Below are 16,552 nucleotides of genomic sequence, written 5' to 3'. Positions count from 1 at the left end.
GTGGTGGTGCCAGGCCTGAAGGAGCAGGAGGAGACTACACTTTTTTTTTTTCCATAATAAAAGTGTTTTGTTTTGTTTTGTTTTTTTAAATGAGTGTCGTAAACCGTTACTGCAAGGCTGGGGCAGTGCAGCAAGCCCTGAAGCAGAGCCGCCGTCTCCCCATCTTTTCCTCCCGCCCTCCGGCATAGCGAGGCCGGGCCCGCTGCGCCGTGAGCGCAGCCGCAGCTACGCGTGGCTCCGCGCCGCCCCGCACGGCTCCTCCGCGCCGCCAGGGGGCGCTGTGGGGAAGGGGGGGGGGCGACGCTTCGGGCCGCCGGGCGGGAGTTCCGCCGCCGCCGGCAGCGGGCTGAAGGTAGCCGGCCGGGAGCGGGCCGGGCCGGAGCGGGCCGCAGGTGGGTGCTGGGTCTGCAATCGGAGCGGGCTACGCGGCGCCTGCGGACGGGGCCGCTGGGCGGGGACCGGCCCCATAGCCCCGGGAGCTTCCTCTTCCTATCTCGCCGTTCCCGGCGGCGGTCCCCGGTCCCTGGCGAAAAGCCGTGCGGTCTGGGGACGTGAGGGGGCCCTCCGGCAGAGTGCGGAGCTGGGTGCCCGGGGCCGGGCCGCAGGGGAGATGCCGTGTGAGCGAGTGACGGGCAGGTGGGTACGGCGGTGGTGGGCCGGCGGTTGGGTGGGTGATTTGAGAAGCGTTTCCAACCTTAACGCGATGGTGTGGTTCCGTGCAGCGAGGTCCTGCTCGGAGCGGGGCCTGGCTCTCTGCGCTCGAGGCTTCGCGTTAGGTGGAGCGGTGCTGCAGATGCGCCGGGCTGCGGCCGGGCAGCGCTTCGGCCCCAAATCTGAGCCCTGAGGTTCAGTCAGGAGCCCGAGGCGTGGGGCCGGGGCCGAGGCCTGGCCCGGCTCTGCGGCGGTGCAGCCGAGAGCGGCCCCCTGCGAGCCGGGGAGCTGCAGCCGCGCGGCGGTCGCGCTCTGAGGCGCCTTTCACCGCTCGGCCTGCCGCCCGTACGGCCCCCTCCCACCTGTAACACTGGCGGCCCTGTTCCCTCCGAGTCTCGGCGGGGAGAGCGGAGCCGACGGCCCTGAATCTGCGTCTGGGAACTGCCGGTGCGCGCATAGAGAGCCATTGTCCCGCTGTATCCTCCTGTGGGAGAGTGGGGCTGCTCCTGCTCCCGCAACAGTGCTTGGGGGTGAGGGGAATGGTCCTGAATAGGAGTGGCTGGCTTTTGGTCTCCGTCAAGTTGATGGGATGCATGGCTATGAATGTAGCAACCGACTTTGTGGTTTGTATCAGACTTAAGCAAAAGCAAAGGGCTTTTCTGTGCCCTCTGCTTGGCAAGAGAGCTGCTGTGATCAGCCAGGATTACCTCATGCAAACCTGAAGCACGTGGGCAGCATCAGCCCCCAGTGCTACCGCTGAGCTCTTTTCCTTACATCCTCCAGCACCTGTGCAGCCTGCAGTGCCTCTCAGCAGGAGATAGGTCTGAAGGAGGGGGAGGATTGAGGCAGAGGTGTCAGACTTTTTTTTTTTTTTTTAATGAGGAGAGAGCAGAGGCACAAAAACTCGCTCCAAGCTGTTTGCGCTTCTACCCAGGATGGGAATTTCTGGGTCATGTAAGTCGCAGGAGGGTGAAGCTCAGCCTTGGCTTATGTCAAGTTGTTGGACTCTGAGGCCTGTCTGCAGTGACTGAAGATTAGAAAAGTCCCTGAGCCCTTTCCCAGGGCATAGGAGGACAGTGGGAAGGGAGAGCTTGTTGCTCATGAAATGGCAGGGGACTTTTTTGCCTTTACAACCCTAGCTTTGTTAGTACAAGACTCTGAGATTCGTGAATACTGGAGACCACAGCTGCGGTCTCTGACACTGAGGGAAGGTACACAGGGCCTAAATTCCTATGAATCACTTGTTTTTTTTGCAGAGGGAGCTAGCATCTTCTCTGGCCCTTTTAATCACAGAAGCCCAGAGCTTCATCTGGTGCATGTTTATGTACCCAGCTCCATAGCACCATCACTGGCCCCTGTGAGGCTTTTTCTGCAGGGGAGACTGGGGCAAGAATGGAGCATGGACCAAAGTTACCTCCTCCCCTGCTGCAGAAAGATGCTTTGAGCTTGGACCAGGCTGCTGCAGGAGAGGAGGATGCCAGCGGCCTTGGGTGCAGAAGTCTGTGCCAACTTCCTCCTTGTTGTGTATCTGCTGCTCTTGTTCTTTGTGTGGCCCACTAGCCTGGGTTTGCTTGTGCAATGAAGGGGACAGTGGGAAGAACTACAGGTGCATTACAGCTGTCATAAAGCTGACCAGATCACCCCTCACTCAGGACTAATGCTTCAGATGCCTTTGCAGATAGCACTGGTAAAAACCCAACCAGACAGCTGATAAGAAGGTTCCTTCCCAACCTTGCACTCTGGCTGTGCCTTGTCGAGTGGGTGAGCCCTGGTAATTTCCTCAGAGCTGCAGGGAATGCCCTGGCGCACTGCCCCAGGGCTATGTGCTGCCCCAGCAGGGAGATGGGCAAGCCTGGCAGCCACATGCTCCCCTGGCTCTCCTCTGCTCACCTGGTATAGTTGGAGGGGAAGTGCTTTTTCTGAAAGAAAGGCTGCTCTGGATGCAGGCTTGTAACATGAGCTGCTAGGGCTCTCTTTTCATTTCATGACCTTTTATTTTTTTCCACCCAGAAGAAAGAAATCTGCATTTAGCTGTGCTATAGTTTAACCTGAAAAGGTGAGGTGCAATGTGCTCCTTGCATTTGGAACAAAGGCGTTGTCATAACCTGCCCTTTACAACAGCATTCAAACATCCTCTCCAATCCTGGAAGCCCAAGCTTTTAAGTCCATGTGTTCCTAAGCCAGAGCAAACACTGTTAACAGATGCAAATATAAACTCCAGAGGGCCTTTCCTGCTCTGTATTCTGCGATAACTGCTGTTATTTGCCAGCGTGGGATATGGGTGCTGCCTGCTGGTCAGGAGCAATCTGGGAGGTAGGTGGTGCAGGTAGGCAGGGGGAGCAGGCTGTGTGCTGGTTGCCTATCGTCTGCCTCTTTGTCTCTCTTGCAGATTTTGTGTTCCCCTCGTGCTGGCTGCTCTCCCCATCATGGCTACTGGTGAAGAAATGCTCCCTGCCTTGCAGGACTCCTGGGGGGACTTCTGGCTCTTCCGTTTCTTTATTAACGCTGCTGGCTATGCGAGTATTGTAATACCAGGATTCCTTCTCATTCAGTACTTCAAGAGAAGGAATTACCTGGAGACAGGTAAGGGCAGGCAACAGCTTTCCTCAGATATCTGCCTCAGCGCTGACAGGTGGTTCTCTTGCTGTGCTTTGTTGGACCAGCGCTGAGCTGGGCATAATCTTCCATCCCTAAGAGCTATCCTGAAACAAATCTCTCCCAGGCTCCCATACTAGTAGATATGGAACTTTATTCTGAACAATTTGGAGTTTGCCTGAGTCAGCTCAATCCATGGCTGCATAAGTAATATGACAATTTGTCTGCTAAAGGCCCCAGTCTCCATCTGGTGTTGCATGTAGTGTAATGAACTGACTGTTAGTCACAGAGAAGGTTAGTAAGGAAGGAGCCTACACCTCTCAGGCTGGTGTGGCTTGTGGTTAATTCTGTGTCTGTGTTCTCTTGTCCCTTCAGGCCGAGGCATTTGCTTTCCTGTCATCAAATCATGTGTGTTCGGCTCTGAGGTGAAGACTGTACATGCAGAGGATGGCTCCCTGCCACCCCGAGCAGAGCCTACAGAGTCCTCTACAGCCCGACAGATCTTGAAGCTGCTCTTCTGTGCTGCTGGTCTACAGGTAGGGGCCCTATGCATGTGTGCGTGGCCGTCCCACTCGGGGTGGAGGGACTGGAAAATGAGTTTGTACTGCCAGTTCCTTGGAGATGCAGTGCTGTCCTTGATAGGGCAGAATTGGAGGCTGGGACACTGCCTCTCCATTAGGATAATCCACCAGGGCTGCTGTGTAACCTTTGAGGGACCATTCTGGTGTCGTCTGCATTGGGACCTCTCTCATCTGTCCAAATGCAGTCCCTTGGATCCATGGACAAGGAGAATTCTGCTACTGAGATTGTTAGGGCTGCTCTTGTTCCAGTTCCCATCAGAGCAGCAGGTAGTTAACACATGGGCTCTCTTCTGGGTCACTTTCTGGAGCTGAAGGGTTCTGCCCTTGATAGATTGATTTGGATACCAAGGAATTCGGCTACAAAAATAGAGGATCTTTTAATTTTAGTTTCCTCGAGTCTCAGCTACAGCCTAATCGTCATTAGGAATGGCAGCTTTTTGGTTCTTCGAGGACTAAAATTAATTATTACACAAAACTCACAAATCCTGCAGCCAACAGAAAATGCCTCCGCTCTGGCCTGCTATCCCAGTACCTTCAGACTTTCTGCAGGACACAACTACATCATTTCATCTCTCTGCCGTAGTTAGCTGGGAGAGAAAAGTTCATGTTACTTTTGTCAAAGGCTCAGTGCTCAGTAGCACTGCGTAAAGTAGTGGAGGTGACAGCCAGAGCAGTGATTATCCCTGGAGAACAATTTTGTCTGCTAGAAAATAGAATTGATTTGGGTGGAAGAACTTGGTTTGTAAAGCTGGAAGTGAAAACCAACACAAAGGCCATTGGGAAAGCTGCCAGGACCTGCTGCAGAGAGCTGGCACCAAAGCCAGAGCTATATATCAGTAATGTTCTCTGATCTTGTCCATCTGGTTCAACAGGCAGTTTAAAACAAGTGTTTTCTCTGTACTGAGGTGTTGCTTTGTGGGCAATAGACAATCTTCCAATGATTGCTTGTAGCTCTTGGTGTGGGTCCTAATTCCCTGTGCTCCTCTTGCTTTGCAGGCCTCCTACCTCACATGGGGTGTTCTCCAGGAGCGCGTGATGACAAGAACATACGGTGCTACTGAGACAGACCCTGGTGAGAAGTTCAAGGACTCCCAGTTCCTAGTGTTCATGAACCGCATCCTGGCCTTCACTGTGGCTGGTCTGTACTGCGCCTTGACCAAGCAGCCGCGCCATGGGGCTGCTATGTACAAGTACTCTTTCGCCTCCCTCTCCAACATCCTCAGCAGCTGGTGCCAGTACGAGGCTCTCAAATACATCAGCTTCCCCACCCAAGTGCTGGCCAAGGCTTCTAAAGTGATCCCTGTAATGATGATGGGTAAACTGGTGTCACACAAGAGTTACGAGTACTGGGAATACCTGACAGCTGCCCTCATCTCTGTGGGGGTCAGCATGTTCCTGCTCTCCAGTGCTCCCAACAGACACGTGTCCACTGTCACCACTTTCTCTGGTGTAGTCCTCCTGGCCGGCTACATTGTCTTCGACAGCTTCACATCCAACTGGCAGGATGCCCTCTTCACCTACAAGATGTCTCCCGTGCAGATGATGTTCGGTGTCAATGTCTTCTCCTGCCTTTTCACAGTGGGCTCGCTCTTGGAGCAGGGTGCTTTGCTAGAATCAGTGCACTTCATGGCTCGTCACTCGGAGTTCACGGCCCACGCGGTGCTGCTGTCGGTGTGCTCTGCCTGTGGCCAGCTCTTCATCTTCTACACCATCAACCAGTTTGGGGCAGCCGTCTTCACTATCATCATGACTCTCCGCCAGGCCTTTGCCATTCTCCTCTCCTGCCTCATTTATGGGCACACTGTCACTGTTGTGGGTGGGCTGGGCATAGCTGTTGTCTTTATGGCACTCTTCCTCCGCGTCTATGCCCGCAGCCGCATGAAGAAGCGCAGCAAGAAACTACCACCAGGGGAGACCGCTGTCCAAAAGGTCTAAGGAGCTGAGGCCAGGGTCTCTGAGCTGTGCCTGCTGTCCTGCCTCTGCTGGGGGGCGCTTGCTTGATCTATCAGAACCCACTGAGGAGCCAGGTGGAGTATCGTTAGGCTGGACAAGTGACTCAATTTTCCACCTGCTTTTCCTGGGGAAGGGGCTGCAACAAGCCCAGGGAATGCTCTGGGCTGCCACAGCTCCAAACCTTACTATTTGCCTTAATAGGTGAGAGACTTCCAGCCAAGACACGGACCTAGGGGCTTGCAGCTGCAGGGGCAAACCAGCATGGGGCTGCTGGTGCTCCTGCCCCACCTGTGTCATGGTTTCTCTCTAAGGTCATTGATTGAACAAGAGAGATCTTTTCCATGGCAACATCTTCCCTCCAGCTTATGCGCCTCCATGTCTGTCACTACTACAGAGCTCAGCAGGAGGAGGGGGCAGGAAAAACACTAGCTCTGTCTTTGAAATGTCTCTATATGAGGCAAAATCCTGAGCTGAGCCTGGGGTAAGTAGGACAGAAACTCCCGCTCAGTCACTCCAGCCTCAGGCTTTCTTCCCAGGAGGTGCTCCAGGTAGGAGAGGCACAGCTCAGAGAGGACCTGTCCTACTGCAGGCCTGGGATCTGCTCTGGGAGGGCAGGCTGGAATCCCAGTTTGGTTTATCAGTCCCTTACCCCAGCTCTAAGTCAATTTTCTTTGCTCCTCCTAGCCCAGGCTGATTTTTATGCAGAGATAGAGGCTGGCTGATGCATTTCCCAAGGCTTGCTGAGTTATTCTAGGTTGCTTTTCATTTACATCTGCTGCTGTTACAGGCCAAAGGCTACAGTGTCCAGAATCCCCAGCATCTCCTCAGGGTGCCACGGTTTCTGGACTCTGTAGTTGCCATTCAGAGAAGCACAAACACCCGCTTTTTTTTTTCCCTGCCAACTGGAAGTATCAGCCCCACCTTTCTTGGGGCCTTATCAGAGCCCCACAGTGCCTGGAGGTCTGCAGGAAGGGACAGAGCCCTCTGTCATGGCTCATCCCCTCTCCACAGGCAGCAGAGGATGGAGGAGCAGGTGCCTGCCCCCAGGCAACAGGGGATGGGGTAGTGGAGGCTGCTCCCACTGCTCTTCCCCAAAGCCTGGGTTGTACCCATTAACCCTTTTCTCCCCATTACAGCCTGACTGACAAGTCAGCAATTTTGGTACTTTTGAAAAGCAACTTTTTTCTTTTTATTTTATTAAATTAAAAATATGCTGCATATAGTACCCCAGGGGTAAATGGGTTTTTTGTTTGTTTTCTTTTCCCCTGTATCTTCCCTCCCACTCATAGCTGGAGGGAAGAGACTAATTCCCCAAGCTGTTCCCTGATCTCCCTAGAAAACTTTGCTACGCTCTCTCTCCTTTCCAAATATGGGTACCTCTGCCTGCACCCAGGGTTGGACCTACAGCTCCAAAGTCCCATGGTCCCTCCATGCAAGATCCCTGCACGCACACAGCTGGAGAACATAGCCATGCTCAGACCTCTGCTTGTGCTGGGGAGTGCACCAGGACCTACAACTCTGTGCCAATTTAATCCTGATAAGGACTTGGGGACCACGCAGGGAACCCTGGTGCCAGGTGGGTGTATCTGCAAATAGGGTAGATGGATAGAAATAATGTAAATGGGAGCCAGAGCCCCCACTGCCGTAGTGAGGCCTTGAAGGAGTCCAGTCTTCATGGAGTGCATTTGCACCCACACCAGCTCCACAAGTCCTGTATAGACCCCTGGTGCACAATTGAGTGTTGAAATAAACCTTCACTCTATGCTTGTGCTCTCTGGGCCTAGCAAGGTCTGGAGCAACCACAGAACCTTGCCCTGCAGCTAGAGAAACAGGAGAATCAAGCAAGGGTTACAGGAGAGACTGATCAGGCATATTAACAGCCTGCAAGGACAACAGCATCTGCTGACCACAGCACTGAGTTTGGCTCTAGCAGTTTTATCCAAGCTCCTTAATACTTTCAAGTTCTTGAAAGTGCTTGTATTACATGACCTCACAGCCCTGCATCCTTCCTCTTGCCTCCACCTCTTTGTTTACAAATTCAAATTCCCCCAAGTGTCTGCCTCACAGTCTGCTGTCAGACTGAGAACGTTTGGGTTTTTGGGTAGGATTTTTTTTGGGGGGGGGAGAAGGGGGGATGAAAAGGAAAGGAATGGTAAAGTTCCTTTCTATCACAGTGCAGAACAGGACCCCTGTTCTCAGTTAAATGAGAATGGAGGAAAACAAGGGAAATGCTTTAAGTTGAAAAGAATCAATGTTGAGGCTCACTTGGCAAAACTTCCCTATCCTGGGAGAAATCCTGTCTCCTTTCTCCTGTCTCAGCAAGGAAATTACTCTGCAAGAGTTGGCTAGCACAGCTCTAGCTGCACCCCACCAGCTTGCACCCAAGCAGCACCGTGCCCCACGGTGTGCAGCCATAACTCCAGCTCCCAATAGGGCTCGAAACAGGGCCCAGCTGTTCTCTACCTCCCCTTTCCCTTCTCATGATGGATGCTGGCTGAAACACCCACTCCATTTTATGCATATGCTGGTTACATTTTGCCCAACTATGCTTCCTCTTCTACTTCCTCTTCATTCTATCTCAATGTCTTCTGCCCTTATAGCAGCTTTCCACTTTATTCTGTTCCTGCTTCCCCTTCGTGTTACAATTCCACCTCAACTTCCACATCCACCCTTGTAGCAGCTGCCTTCTGCCCTTCCGCTTCTTTCCACTTCTCCCAGTTCTGCTTCATTCCACTTCTGTTTCCTTCCTCTACTTCTGCTTCAACTTCTTCTACTTCTGGTTACGCTTCTGGTTTGAGTTCCTTCTCATTCCACTCCTTTCCACTTTTGCTTCCTCTGACGCTTCTATTTCAATCCACTTCTGCTTCCATTTCCTTCTGCTTCATTTCCCTTCTGGTTGCACTTTAGCTTATAGTTCTGCCTTGTTCTGCTTCTGATTCCTTCTGCTTAAACTTCTGCTTCCACTTCAACTTCTGCTTCCACTTCTGCTTCTTTCCATCCTCATAGCAGCCACCTTACACCCTCACAACATTCTGCCCTTCCATTTCTGATTTCTTCCACTGTCGCTTCCACTTCTTTCTACTTCACTTTGCTTGTGCTTCCACTTCATTTTCTATTTACACCTCTTCCATTTACACCTCTGCTTTCTTCTGCTTCTGGTTCCACTCCCCCTTCTGTCTCCTTCAGCTTCTACCATTGCAGTACTGTGTCCTACAGTGCCTTGGTGTGCAGGCATGACTCCAGCTCCCACCAGAGCTGTGCTCTACCTCCTACTTCCCTTTTCAAGATGGATGTTGGCTAAAATCTCCACTCCATTTTGTGCCTGTGGCTGCTGGCATACAGTCAAGTATGACTTGATGTCGCTTTCCCCTGCCCAACTCCAGAGGCCAACATGGCAGAGGGTGACAAGCCCTACAGCTTTAGTGTAAGTTTGATACAGAGAGCAGATGGCTCAGATGATGCCCCAGGCCTCTCAGTCATCCAAGAGACAGGTTAAAGCAAGGTGCTGCTAAGCCCAAAGGGCTGCAGAAACCTTAAAACAGCAGGCTGGATGGCGGAGAAAAAGTGAAGCCTAGAACAAAGCCTGCAAAAGCAGTTTGACATAAGAGCTGAACAGAGGCAGCTGAAATCCCCAGCAGTTAATTCCCTCCCACCTCTATCTCAACTCTGTGCTGCAAGGGAACAAGCAGATGGCTCCTGTCACTGCTCCAGCCCAGAGACAGAGAGATGCTGATTAGACCAGCCAGCAGCAACACACACTCATGTCCTGTTAGCTTATTCAGCTGACAAGCACAGCTTGACAAGGTTTCTTCACCAGCTGCAGGTCATGCAGGCAGAGACCACCTCCTGCCCAGCAGGTCCTTTCTCACCTACCCTCTCTGTGGTGCCAAAGCAGGGAAGTAGCAGAGATGAGCTAAAGCACAACTCAAATCTAGTCGGAGTAGACCCTGCCTTCACATGGCAGTTCAGAAAGAGCACAACAGTTTGAACCTATGGTGGTGGCTTTTTAACTACAGAGGCCAAGAGCGTTGAAAGCAGGCCACCTATCTCTCCCCCAACTTCTGGAAAGAGCTGCAGCCCACTCAGCATGTGCAGCTATGACACACAGAAGAGAAAGGGAGCCAAGGCCACAGCTTGATGCAAGCTGAAAGACAGTTTCTTCAAGGCATCTCCTAAATTCTCCTCAGCCAGTAATCCCCTCCTCACCTTGTCCCCTGGAGGCAGGGATAGGCAGTGGTGCAGCTAGAACAAGAACCTGTCTCCTGCATTCTGTCTCCTGCAATTTCTACCCCAGGTTCATATAACCCCCTGCTTATACATGGCAGAGGATAGAAGTCCCAGCAGCCCTCCAATACAAGGAAGTGTGCCCACAAGCAAAACAGGCCTGTCAGCCCTCTCAGCACAGCACCAGCTGAGCTCTGCATAACTTCCCTTCCAGTGCTCAAACCTCTGGAATTGAGCATCCTCACCTTCCACTTTCTGGGCATGAGAACACAATAGAACCTTTTACGTAAACCTTGATCTTTTGACACTTTAATTCCAGTAGAACAAAACATCAGGAAAATCAATGAAAAATAACCAAGCCAACCAAGATACAATCCTACTATGAGGAGGCTGGAGAGAAAGGACTCTCTTCACCTCAGTTGAGCATGGGAGATCCCATGGGGTGTGAGAAAGAGGAAGACTGACCCCTCGACACCTCCATTCCCCATTACATGATCTTACACAAGTAGAAATACACACAACAGACATGCCCAGGGCTGCCTGACTTGCTCATTACTGACAAACAGGGAATCCTGTCTCCATTCCCCACTACCAAAAAAAAAAAAGAAAAAATTCCAGAAGACACCATCAAGGAGCCAGAAGTCGGTGGGAGCAGAGACCCCTTTTCTAAACAGACATGAGATTAGACAGAGGTCTGGCAGGAGATGGAAGAGACTTCTTTCTTTAGTCCACCTCTTCCATGCGGGATGTGTCTTCATCTCCCTCCAGAGGTGGGACTTCATCAGGAGGAGCTGTATTGGACTCTTCTGCAATCACCTCATCCTCATCAATACCTAGGAGAGAAAAGGGGAAGAAGAGATGAAGCCTCTAAGAGACAGCTGAGTCGCACAGTCCCACAACAAAGGCTGGCTTGTCAGGAGCCCAAGCAACAGCACCCAGGAATTATGCCAAGCCACAGCACTTCTTGATTTACATTTGTGCCTAAAAGACAGTTGAGACAAAACTGAATGTAAGCAAGCCCTTTGAACACATGGGCCGGGCCCTCTTTTCCATGGTAGATTTTTGACATCTACTGCAAGAATGATGTCACCTGTGCAGCCTGGTGGTGGGCATGAGGCCAGGACAACCTTTCTTGAGACTTCCACTTGCCTCCAGCCTCCTTAAACACCCAGCTACTTCTGTGTATCACAGCAGCACTGCTCACTCACTGGCCTTTCCCTCATGCCTCAACTACACATTGCTTTTGCTGCACAGGCCACAGGAAGCTTGGCTGCCTGCTTCTGCCAAGGCACGTCACTCCTTCCTAATAACTTCTGTAGGAAATTCCAGCTCAGACACCTTGGGCACCTATACGGTGTCAAGCCACAAGAAAAGGTGAGGGGACCATGGATCTGCACTTCCACAGAGACTTGGGCAGGTGATTTCACAGCAGGTTAAGAAAATGCCATTTATAAGGGGAGCTAGCCTCGCCCAGAACCTTCTCCAGAAGCTGCGTGGACACGTACCAAGCCCCAGTTTGATCATCCTGTAGATGCGGTTGGAATGGGTCTGAGGATCTTCCAGGGAGAAGCCAGAGGACAGCAGAGCAGTCTCGAAGAGCAGGACCACCAGGTCTTTGACAGCTTTGTCATTCTTGTCAGCATCAGCCTTCCGGCGGAGAGTTTCCACAATTGGGTGGTCAGGGTTGATTTCCAGGTGCTTCTTGGCCATCATATAGCCCATGGTAGAGTTATCCCGCAGTGCCTGAGCCTTCATGATGCGCTCCATGTTTGCTGTCCAACCGTATGTGCTGGTGACAATGCAGCAGGGAGATGAGACCAACCGGTTTGAGATAGTTACCTGACAAGGGAGCCAAGAGTTAGCAGAGCAAGGCTCCCAGCACACCCAAGAACGGACCCAGCCCCAGAGCACATCACGCCATGTAATCATCCCAGGTTCACCTGAGGACAGCCCAAAGCAAACAGGGATCCTTCAAAACAGCTCCAAAATCGCTTGACAGAACAGTTTGGACAGCTCAGCCAGCACCTTCAGTACCCACTGCGTTTCCCACACTTACCGCCTCCCATCAATGCACGTATTTGGGTCAGTGCCCCTCGCCTGCAGCCTGGCTGCTTAGAGCAAGATGGTGCAGTGCATGCTGGGACCTTCAGTCTCCTTTAGCGGCTCCTCTGCAGGAGATGAGGGAGATCAGAGGCATGCATTGAGCTGGGACCCTTGTCTGCGTCACGGAGGGGCCCAGCCCTCCTCCCACCAGCCCAGGACACAGCCCTGGGCTGAGCTCCTCAACCGTCTCACCTTCTCCACCTTCTTGTCCAGGATTTCCTTCATGAGTTTGCAGAGGGTCTCAAACTTAGCCTTGCTCTCCTCCATCTTCTTTTTCTCCTCTTCATCCTCAGGTAGTTCCAACCCCTCCTTAGTAACTGACACTAGGGTTTTCCCATCAAACTCCTTGAGCTGCTGCACGCAGTATTCATCAATAGGCTCCGTCATGTACACCACCTCAAAGCCACGCTTCCTCACACGCTCCACAAAGGCTGAGTTGGCAACCTGTTCCTTGCTCTCCCCTGTGTTTATGGGTTTAGAAGCAGGATGTCACAAAGATTTAGGAGCTGCTTACAGCGTGATAGAAAATACTGATCTCTCAGAGCCCCTGATGTAAAGTTGGCTGCAGCTAGGGCTCTGGGCCTGATAACCTTGCCCCAGCACCCAGAGATGGTCTGTCTTTCAGCAGAGAGGGCCTGCTGAAGGCAGCAAGATTTGCCTGGAAGAATTTAAAGCTGGTAGACAGATAACCCGCTTCATCAGCAGAGATCTGGCTCACCTGTGATGTAGTAGATACTCTTCTGTGACTCCTTCATACGGGACACATACTCTGAAAGTGAAGTCATCTCATCACCTGACTGAGATGTGTGGTAGCGCAGCAGGTCTGAAAGGCGCTTTCGGTTCGTTGAGTCCTCATGGATGCCCAGCTGCGGGCAGAAAGCATACATGTGGTCTCCAGAATGGAGCTTACATACACTTGGCTATCCCCAAGACACAACCACCTCCTAACATAAGAGTCCAGCTGCCCACAGAGGCTCTCTGGGGCACTTCTGAGGCCCACCTCTACCCCAACACCCTGATGTGATGCTGGAACAAGCCTGTTCCGAAGGCAGGTGGGTCTCAAGTCCCTCCCTCCTCCCAGTGCACTATGTCCAAGCTCTCACCTTCAGATTCTTGGAAAAGGCCTCATAAAATTTCTTGTAGTTCTCTTTGTCCTCTGCCAACTCAGTGAAGAGCTCCAAGCACTTTTTCACAATGTTTTTGCGGATCACCTTGAGGATTTTGCTCTGCTGCAACATCTCACGAGATATGTTCAAAGGTAGATCTTCTGAGTCCACAACACCTCGGATGAAGTCTAAGTAAGGGAAACAGAAATTAAGATCTCATTATAACAGAAGTGTTAAGACACAGACTGCTGTCAGCCCACTGCTGCTGGCATCTCAGCCAGCCACCTGGCACTGAGAACCACAACGAGGCTGGGGGTGTCCCAGCTCAACCTGGGAAACTGAGGCAGGGGGGCTCTTACTCAGGTACTCAGGAATGAGCTCATCACAGCTGTCCATAATGAAGACACGCCTCACATACAGCTTAATATTGTTCTTCTTCTTCTTGTTCTCGAAGAGGTCAAAAGGAGCACGGCGTGGGATGAAGAGCAGGGCCCTGAACTCCAGTTGCCCTTCCACAGAGAAGTGCTGTGGGGCCAGAAATGAGAAAATGCCACTGTCTGTCCCTTCTAGACTTTGCTGCAAGCACCTACACTGGGCAGGCTGAACTGCTGCTCCTCAGCACTAGGGCTGGCAGAGAAGCACAGCATGGTCTCCTACAAAACAGCCAGCATTTCCCCCTCTTCAGCCCTACTGCTACCCCCAGCATGTCCAGGCTTCTCTAGCATCCAGTAGGCCCGGACAGAGAAGTCGTAGTTCTCTGAGACCCAATATTCTCCTGTTCAAGTTCCTAGTCTACCACTGCCCACCCCTCCACCTGCACAAAAATCAATAGAAGCTGCAGCATCAAGTGGCCCAGGAACCTTCAGATTTGTACCAAAATGGTGGCTTTGGGTACAAGCTAGAAAGGGGCCCTCTGTCCCTCCATGAAGCCAGGGTGGCCCAGGACCCACCTTGACCGCCAGGTGATCCTCCCAGTCATTGGTGAGGCTTTTGTAGAACTCTCCATACTCCTCCTGGGTGATGTCATCAGGGTTGCGGGTCCAAATAGGTTTGGTCTTGTTCAGCTCCTCCTGGTCAATATATTTCTCCTTAATTTTCTTGGTCTTTTTCTTCTTGCCTTTATCTCCCTCCTCCTCCTCATCAGAGCCCACATCCTCAATTTTTGGTTTCTCCTCATCCTTAGTCTCTTCCTCTTTCTCAGCTTTCTCTTCTTCTGTCTCATCATCACTGATTTCTTTCTCACGCTCCTTCTCCACCTGTGCAAGAAAGGACAAGAATCAGAGTCATAAACACAGTTTTAGCCCCAAGCAACCGCTACCAGAAAATCTTTATTCTCAGGACAAGCAAAACAGGCATCCTCATGGGTGGAGATCACTGCCCAATACATACAATGGCAGGAAACAGTGCTTTTTCCCCAGTCAATCCTACAAATGCTTGCAGCGTTCATATAATGAAACAGCGTCTCTGAAAAGACAGCGGGCACAAAACCCTCTACGCTCCATAGCTAATTCAGCTGTACAGATCAAAGACTGAATACATGTCTGGATATTAACTACGTTTGCCTCCAATTCCTCACTTCTTCTGGCCACAAAAGATGGTAGCTGTCATTCTTTCATCCCCTCCAACATTTCTCATCCCTCCCTCCCGCTTTCCCAGGGGTCCCCACAGAACTGTTCTGACATACATAAAGTGTGATGGGGTAGCCAATGAACTGGGAGTGCTTCTTCACCACCTCCTTGACACGCCTCTCCTCCAAATACTCTGTCTGGTCCTCCTTCAAATACAGGATCACTTTGGTGCCCCGTCCAATGGGCTCACCTATTGTGTGAGATGACAAAGCTGTGGGTTTCAAGGGGTGATGCAGAAGGGCAATGCATAAACAGGACCAGCTTTGGGAACATAACTGCTACTTGATAATGTAATGTTAAGGATTAAAAGGACTGCCCACCCAGCAGAAATACACCTAGTTTTGTGCCATACGTACCATGGTCAGTCCGGACAGTGAAGGATCCCCCAGCTGACGACTCCCAGGCATACTGCTCATCGTCATTATGCTTGGTAATGACCACCACCTTCTCAGCCACCAGGTAGGCAGAGTAGAAACCCACACCAAACTGTCCAATCATGGAGATGTCTGCACCTGCCTGTGAGGGCAGAGGGAGAGAAAGAACACAGGAAGCGTTTGCAACGGCTTCAATCAGCAGAGAGCTGCGTCAGCACACGCACGGATAAAGGCACAACAGGCAGCCAGCCCTACCCTCAGCACCTCCCTGCTACTGGAGGTGTGGAAACACGCTCAGGTAGGCCGGCAGCCCCCGCAGCAAGGAAGGCAGCGAGGCCACAGATCCCACACAGCCAAAAGCAACCCACCTGCAAGGCCTCCATGAAGGCTTTGGTACCCGACTTGGCAATGGTGCCCAGGTTGTTGATGAGGTCGGCTTTGGTCATCCCGATACCGGTGTCCAGCAGGGTGAGCGTGCGGTCCCGCGGGTTGGGGATGATGTCGATCTTGAGGTCCTTCCCGCTGTCCAGCTTGGAGGGCTCGGTCAGGCTCTCGTAGCGGATCTTGTCCAGCGCCTTTAGAAGAGAACGGGTGCCGCTCGCTGCCGCCCCCTACCGGACAGCCGCCGCCAAGCACCACGTGCCTCGGCCCACTGTTGAGCCCCTTAAGGCTGCCCCAGCCCCCCCACCCCCCAGCAGAGGAAGACCCTCCCGCGGCCAGGGCTCACGTCGGAGGCGTTGGAGATGAGCTCCCGCAGGAAGATCTCCTTGTTGGAGTAGAACGTGTTGATGATGAGCGACATGAGCTGCGCGATCTCCGCCTGGAAGGCGAACGTCTCCACCTCCTCCTCTCCATGCTGCACTTCCTCGGGCATCTGCAAGGCAACCCCACGCCGTCTGTACCAGGGCTGCAGCGATAGCTACAGCGATAACAGCCCACCCGACCAGCCTCGACCCAGCGCCGCCCGAACCTCGCCGTCCGCAGTCGGCCGGTGCAAAAAAAAAGAACGCTCACCTCCCCCTTGGGCTTCCTTATAGAGGCACGGTGCGCCCCGCCCCGCCCGGCGGTTCCTTCCGCCTTAAAACGGCCCTGCAGAACGCGGCCGCCCGCAGCGGTGATGTCGGGTGAAGCTGCGGGCCGCTCGGTGGGCCCACCTCCTGTCCCCTTTAACGGCGGCGGCCAGCGGAGGAGCACAGTGTCGGCAGAGTAGGAGCGCGGTCGGTGTTCCAGAGAGTTCCACGCGACCCCCGGTGGCGGTCGGGCTTCTGCGGGTCCGGGGCGCCGGGCGGTGTGTGGGAGCGGACCGCCGCGAGGCCGTGCAGTTCTCCTCCGCGGCA

General features: G+C 52.8%; 2 protein-coding genes across 5 annotated transcripts; one reads left to right on the top strand and one right to left on the bottom strand.

Moving 5' to 3' along the window:
- Window positions 1–298: 298 nt before the first annotated feature.
- SLC35B2 (solute carrier family 35 member B2) lies at window positions 299–9,832 on the top strand. Of its 2 annotated transcripts, none has more exons than XM_048936506.1 (4): window positions 299–392; window positions 3,041–3,234; window positions 3,622–3,782; window positions 4,824–9,832. In XM_048936506.1, the coding sequence occupies exons 2-4, from the start codon at window positions 3,078–3,080 to the stop codon at window positions 5,760–5,762; spliced, it is 1,257 nt and encodes a 418-aa protein (XP_048792463.1). In that variant the 5' UTR covers window positions 299–392; window positions 3,041–3,077; the 3' UTR covers window positions 5,763–9,832. The 2 variants fall into 2 exon arrangements, with proteins under 2 accessions (XP_048792463.1, XP_048792462.1); XM_048936505.1 differs by lacking the exon at window positions 299–392 and adding an exon at window positions 402–636.
- A 535-nt stretch (window positions 9,833–10,367) lies between these two features.
- On the bottom strand, window positions 10,368–16,496 carry HSP90AB1 (heat shock protein 90 alpha family class B member 1). 3 transcript variants are annotated; one of them, XM_048936485.1, is made up of 12 exons: window positions 16,230–16,496; window positions 15,943–16,089; window positions 15,584–15,790; window positions 15,198–15,357; window positions 14,898–15,031; window positions 14,164–14,469; window positions 13,573–13,738; window positions 13,211–13,401; window positions 12,826–12,973; window positions 12,300–12,568; window positions 11,510–11,843; window positions 10,368–10,837 (listed from the first exon to the last, which is right to left on the bottom strand). In XM_048936485.1, the coding sequence occupies exons 2-12, from the start codon at window positions 16,087–16,089 to the stop codon at window positions 10,728–10,730; spliced, it is 2,172 nt and encodes a 723-aa protein (XP_048792442.1). In that variant the 5' UTR covers window positions 16,230–16,496; the 3' UTR covers window positions 10,368–10,727. The 3 variants fall into 3 exon arrangements, 2 of the variants coding, with proteins under 2 accessions (XP_048792442.1, XP_048792441.1); XM_048936484.1 differs by lacking the exon at window positions 16,230–16,496 and adding an exon at window positions 16,186–16,211; XR_007375252.1 differs by lacking the exons at window positions 10,368–10,837; window positions 16,230–16,496 and adding an exon at window positions 12,061–12,172 and having other exon boundaries at window positions 11,729–11,843; window positions 15,943–16,177.
- Between the last annotated feature and the right edge of the window lie 56 nt (window positions 16,497–16,552).

Source organism: Lagopus muta, chromosome 2, assembly GCF_023343835.1.
Source record: "Lagopus muta isolate bLagMut1 chromosome 2, bLagMut1 primary, whole genome shotgun sequence".
Classification (NCBI taxonomy): domain Eukaryota; kingdom Metazoa; phylum Chordata; class Aves; order Galliformes; family Phasianidae; genus Lagopus; species Lagopus muta.
Note: the sequence above shows the minus strand (reverse complement) of the source record. Positions and strands in the feature narration are given on the sequence as shown.

Excerpts from the sequence above, each read along its gene's own strand:
- HSP90AB1 (XM_048936485.1), bottom strand. The coding sequence starts at position 16,089 with ATGCCCGAGGAAGTGCAGCATGGAGAGGAGGAGGTGGAGACGTTCGCC. Across the intron at positions 13,739-14,163 it reads AGGATCACCTGGCGGTCAAG|CACTTCTCTGTGGAAGGGCA; the intron begins GTGGGTCCTGGG and ends CTGGCCCCACAG. Across the intron at positions 10,838-11,509 it reads GATGATCAAACTGGGGCTTG|GTATTGATGAGGATGAGGTG; the intron begins GTACGTGTCCAC and ends TTTCTCTCCTAG.
- SLC35B2 (XM_048936505.1), top strand. The coding sequence starts at position 611 with ATGCCGTGTGAGCGAGTGACGGGCAG. Across the intron at positions 637-3,040 it reads TGTGAGCGAGTGACGGGCAG|ATTTTGTGTTCCCCTCGTGC; the intron begins GTGGGTACGGCG and ends TCTCTCTTGCAG. Across the intron at positions 3,783-4,823 it reads TCTGTGCTGCTGGTCTACAG|GCCTCCTACCTCACATGGGG; the intron begins GTAGGGGCCCTA and ends CTTGCTTTGCAG.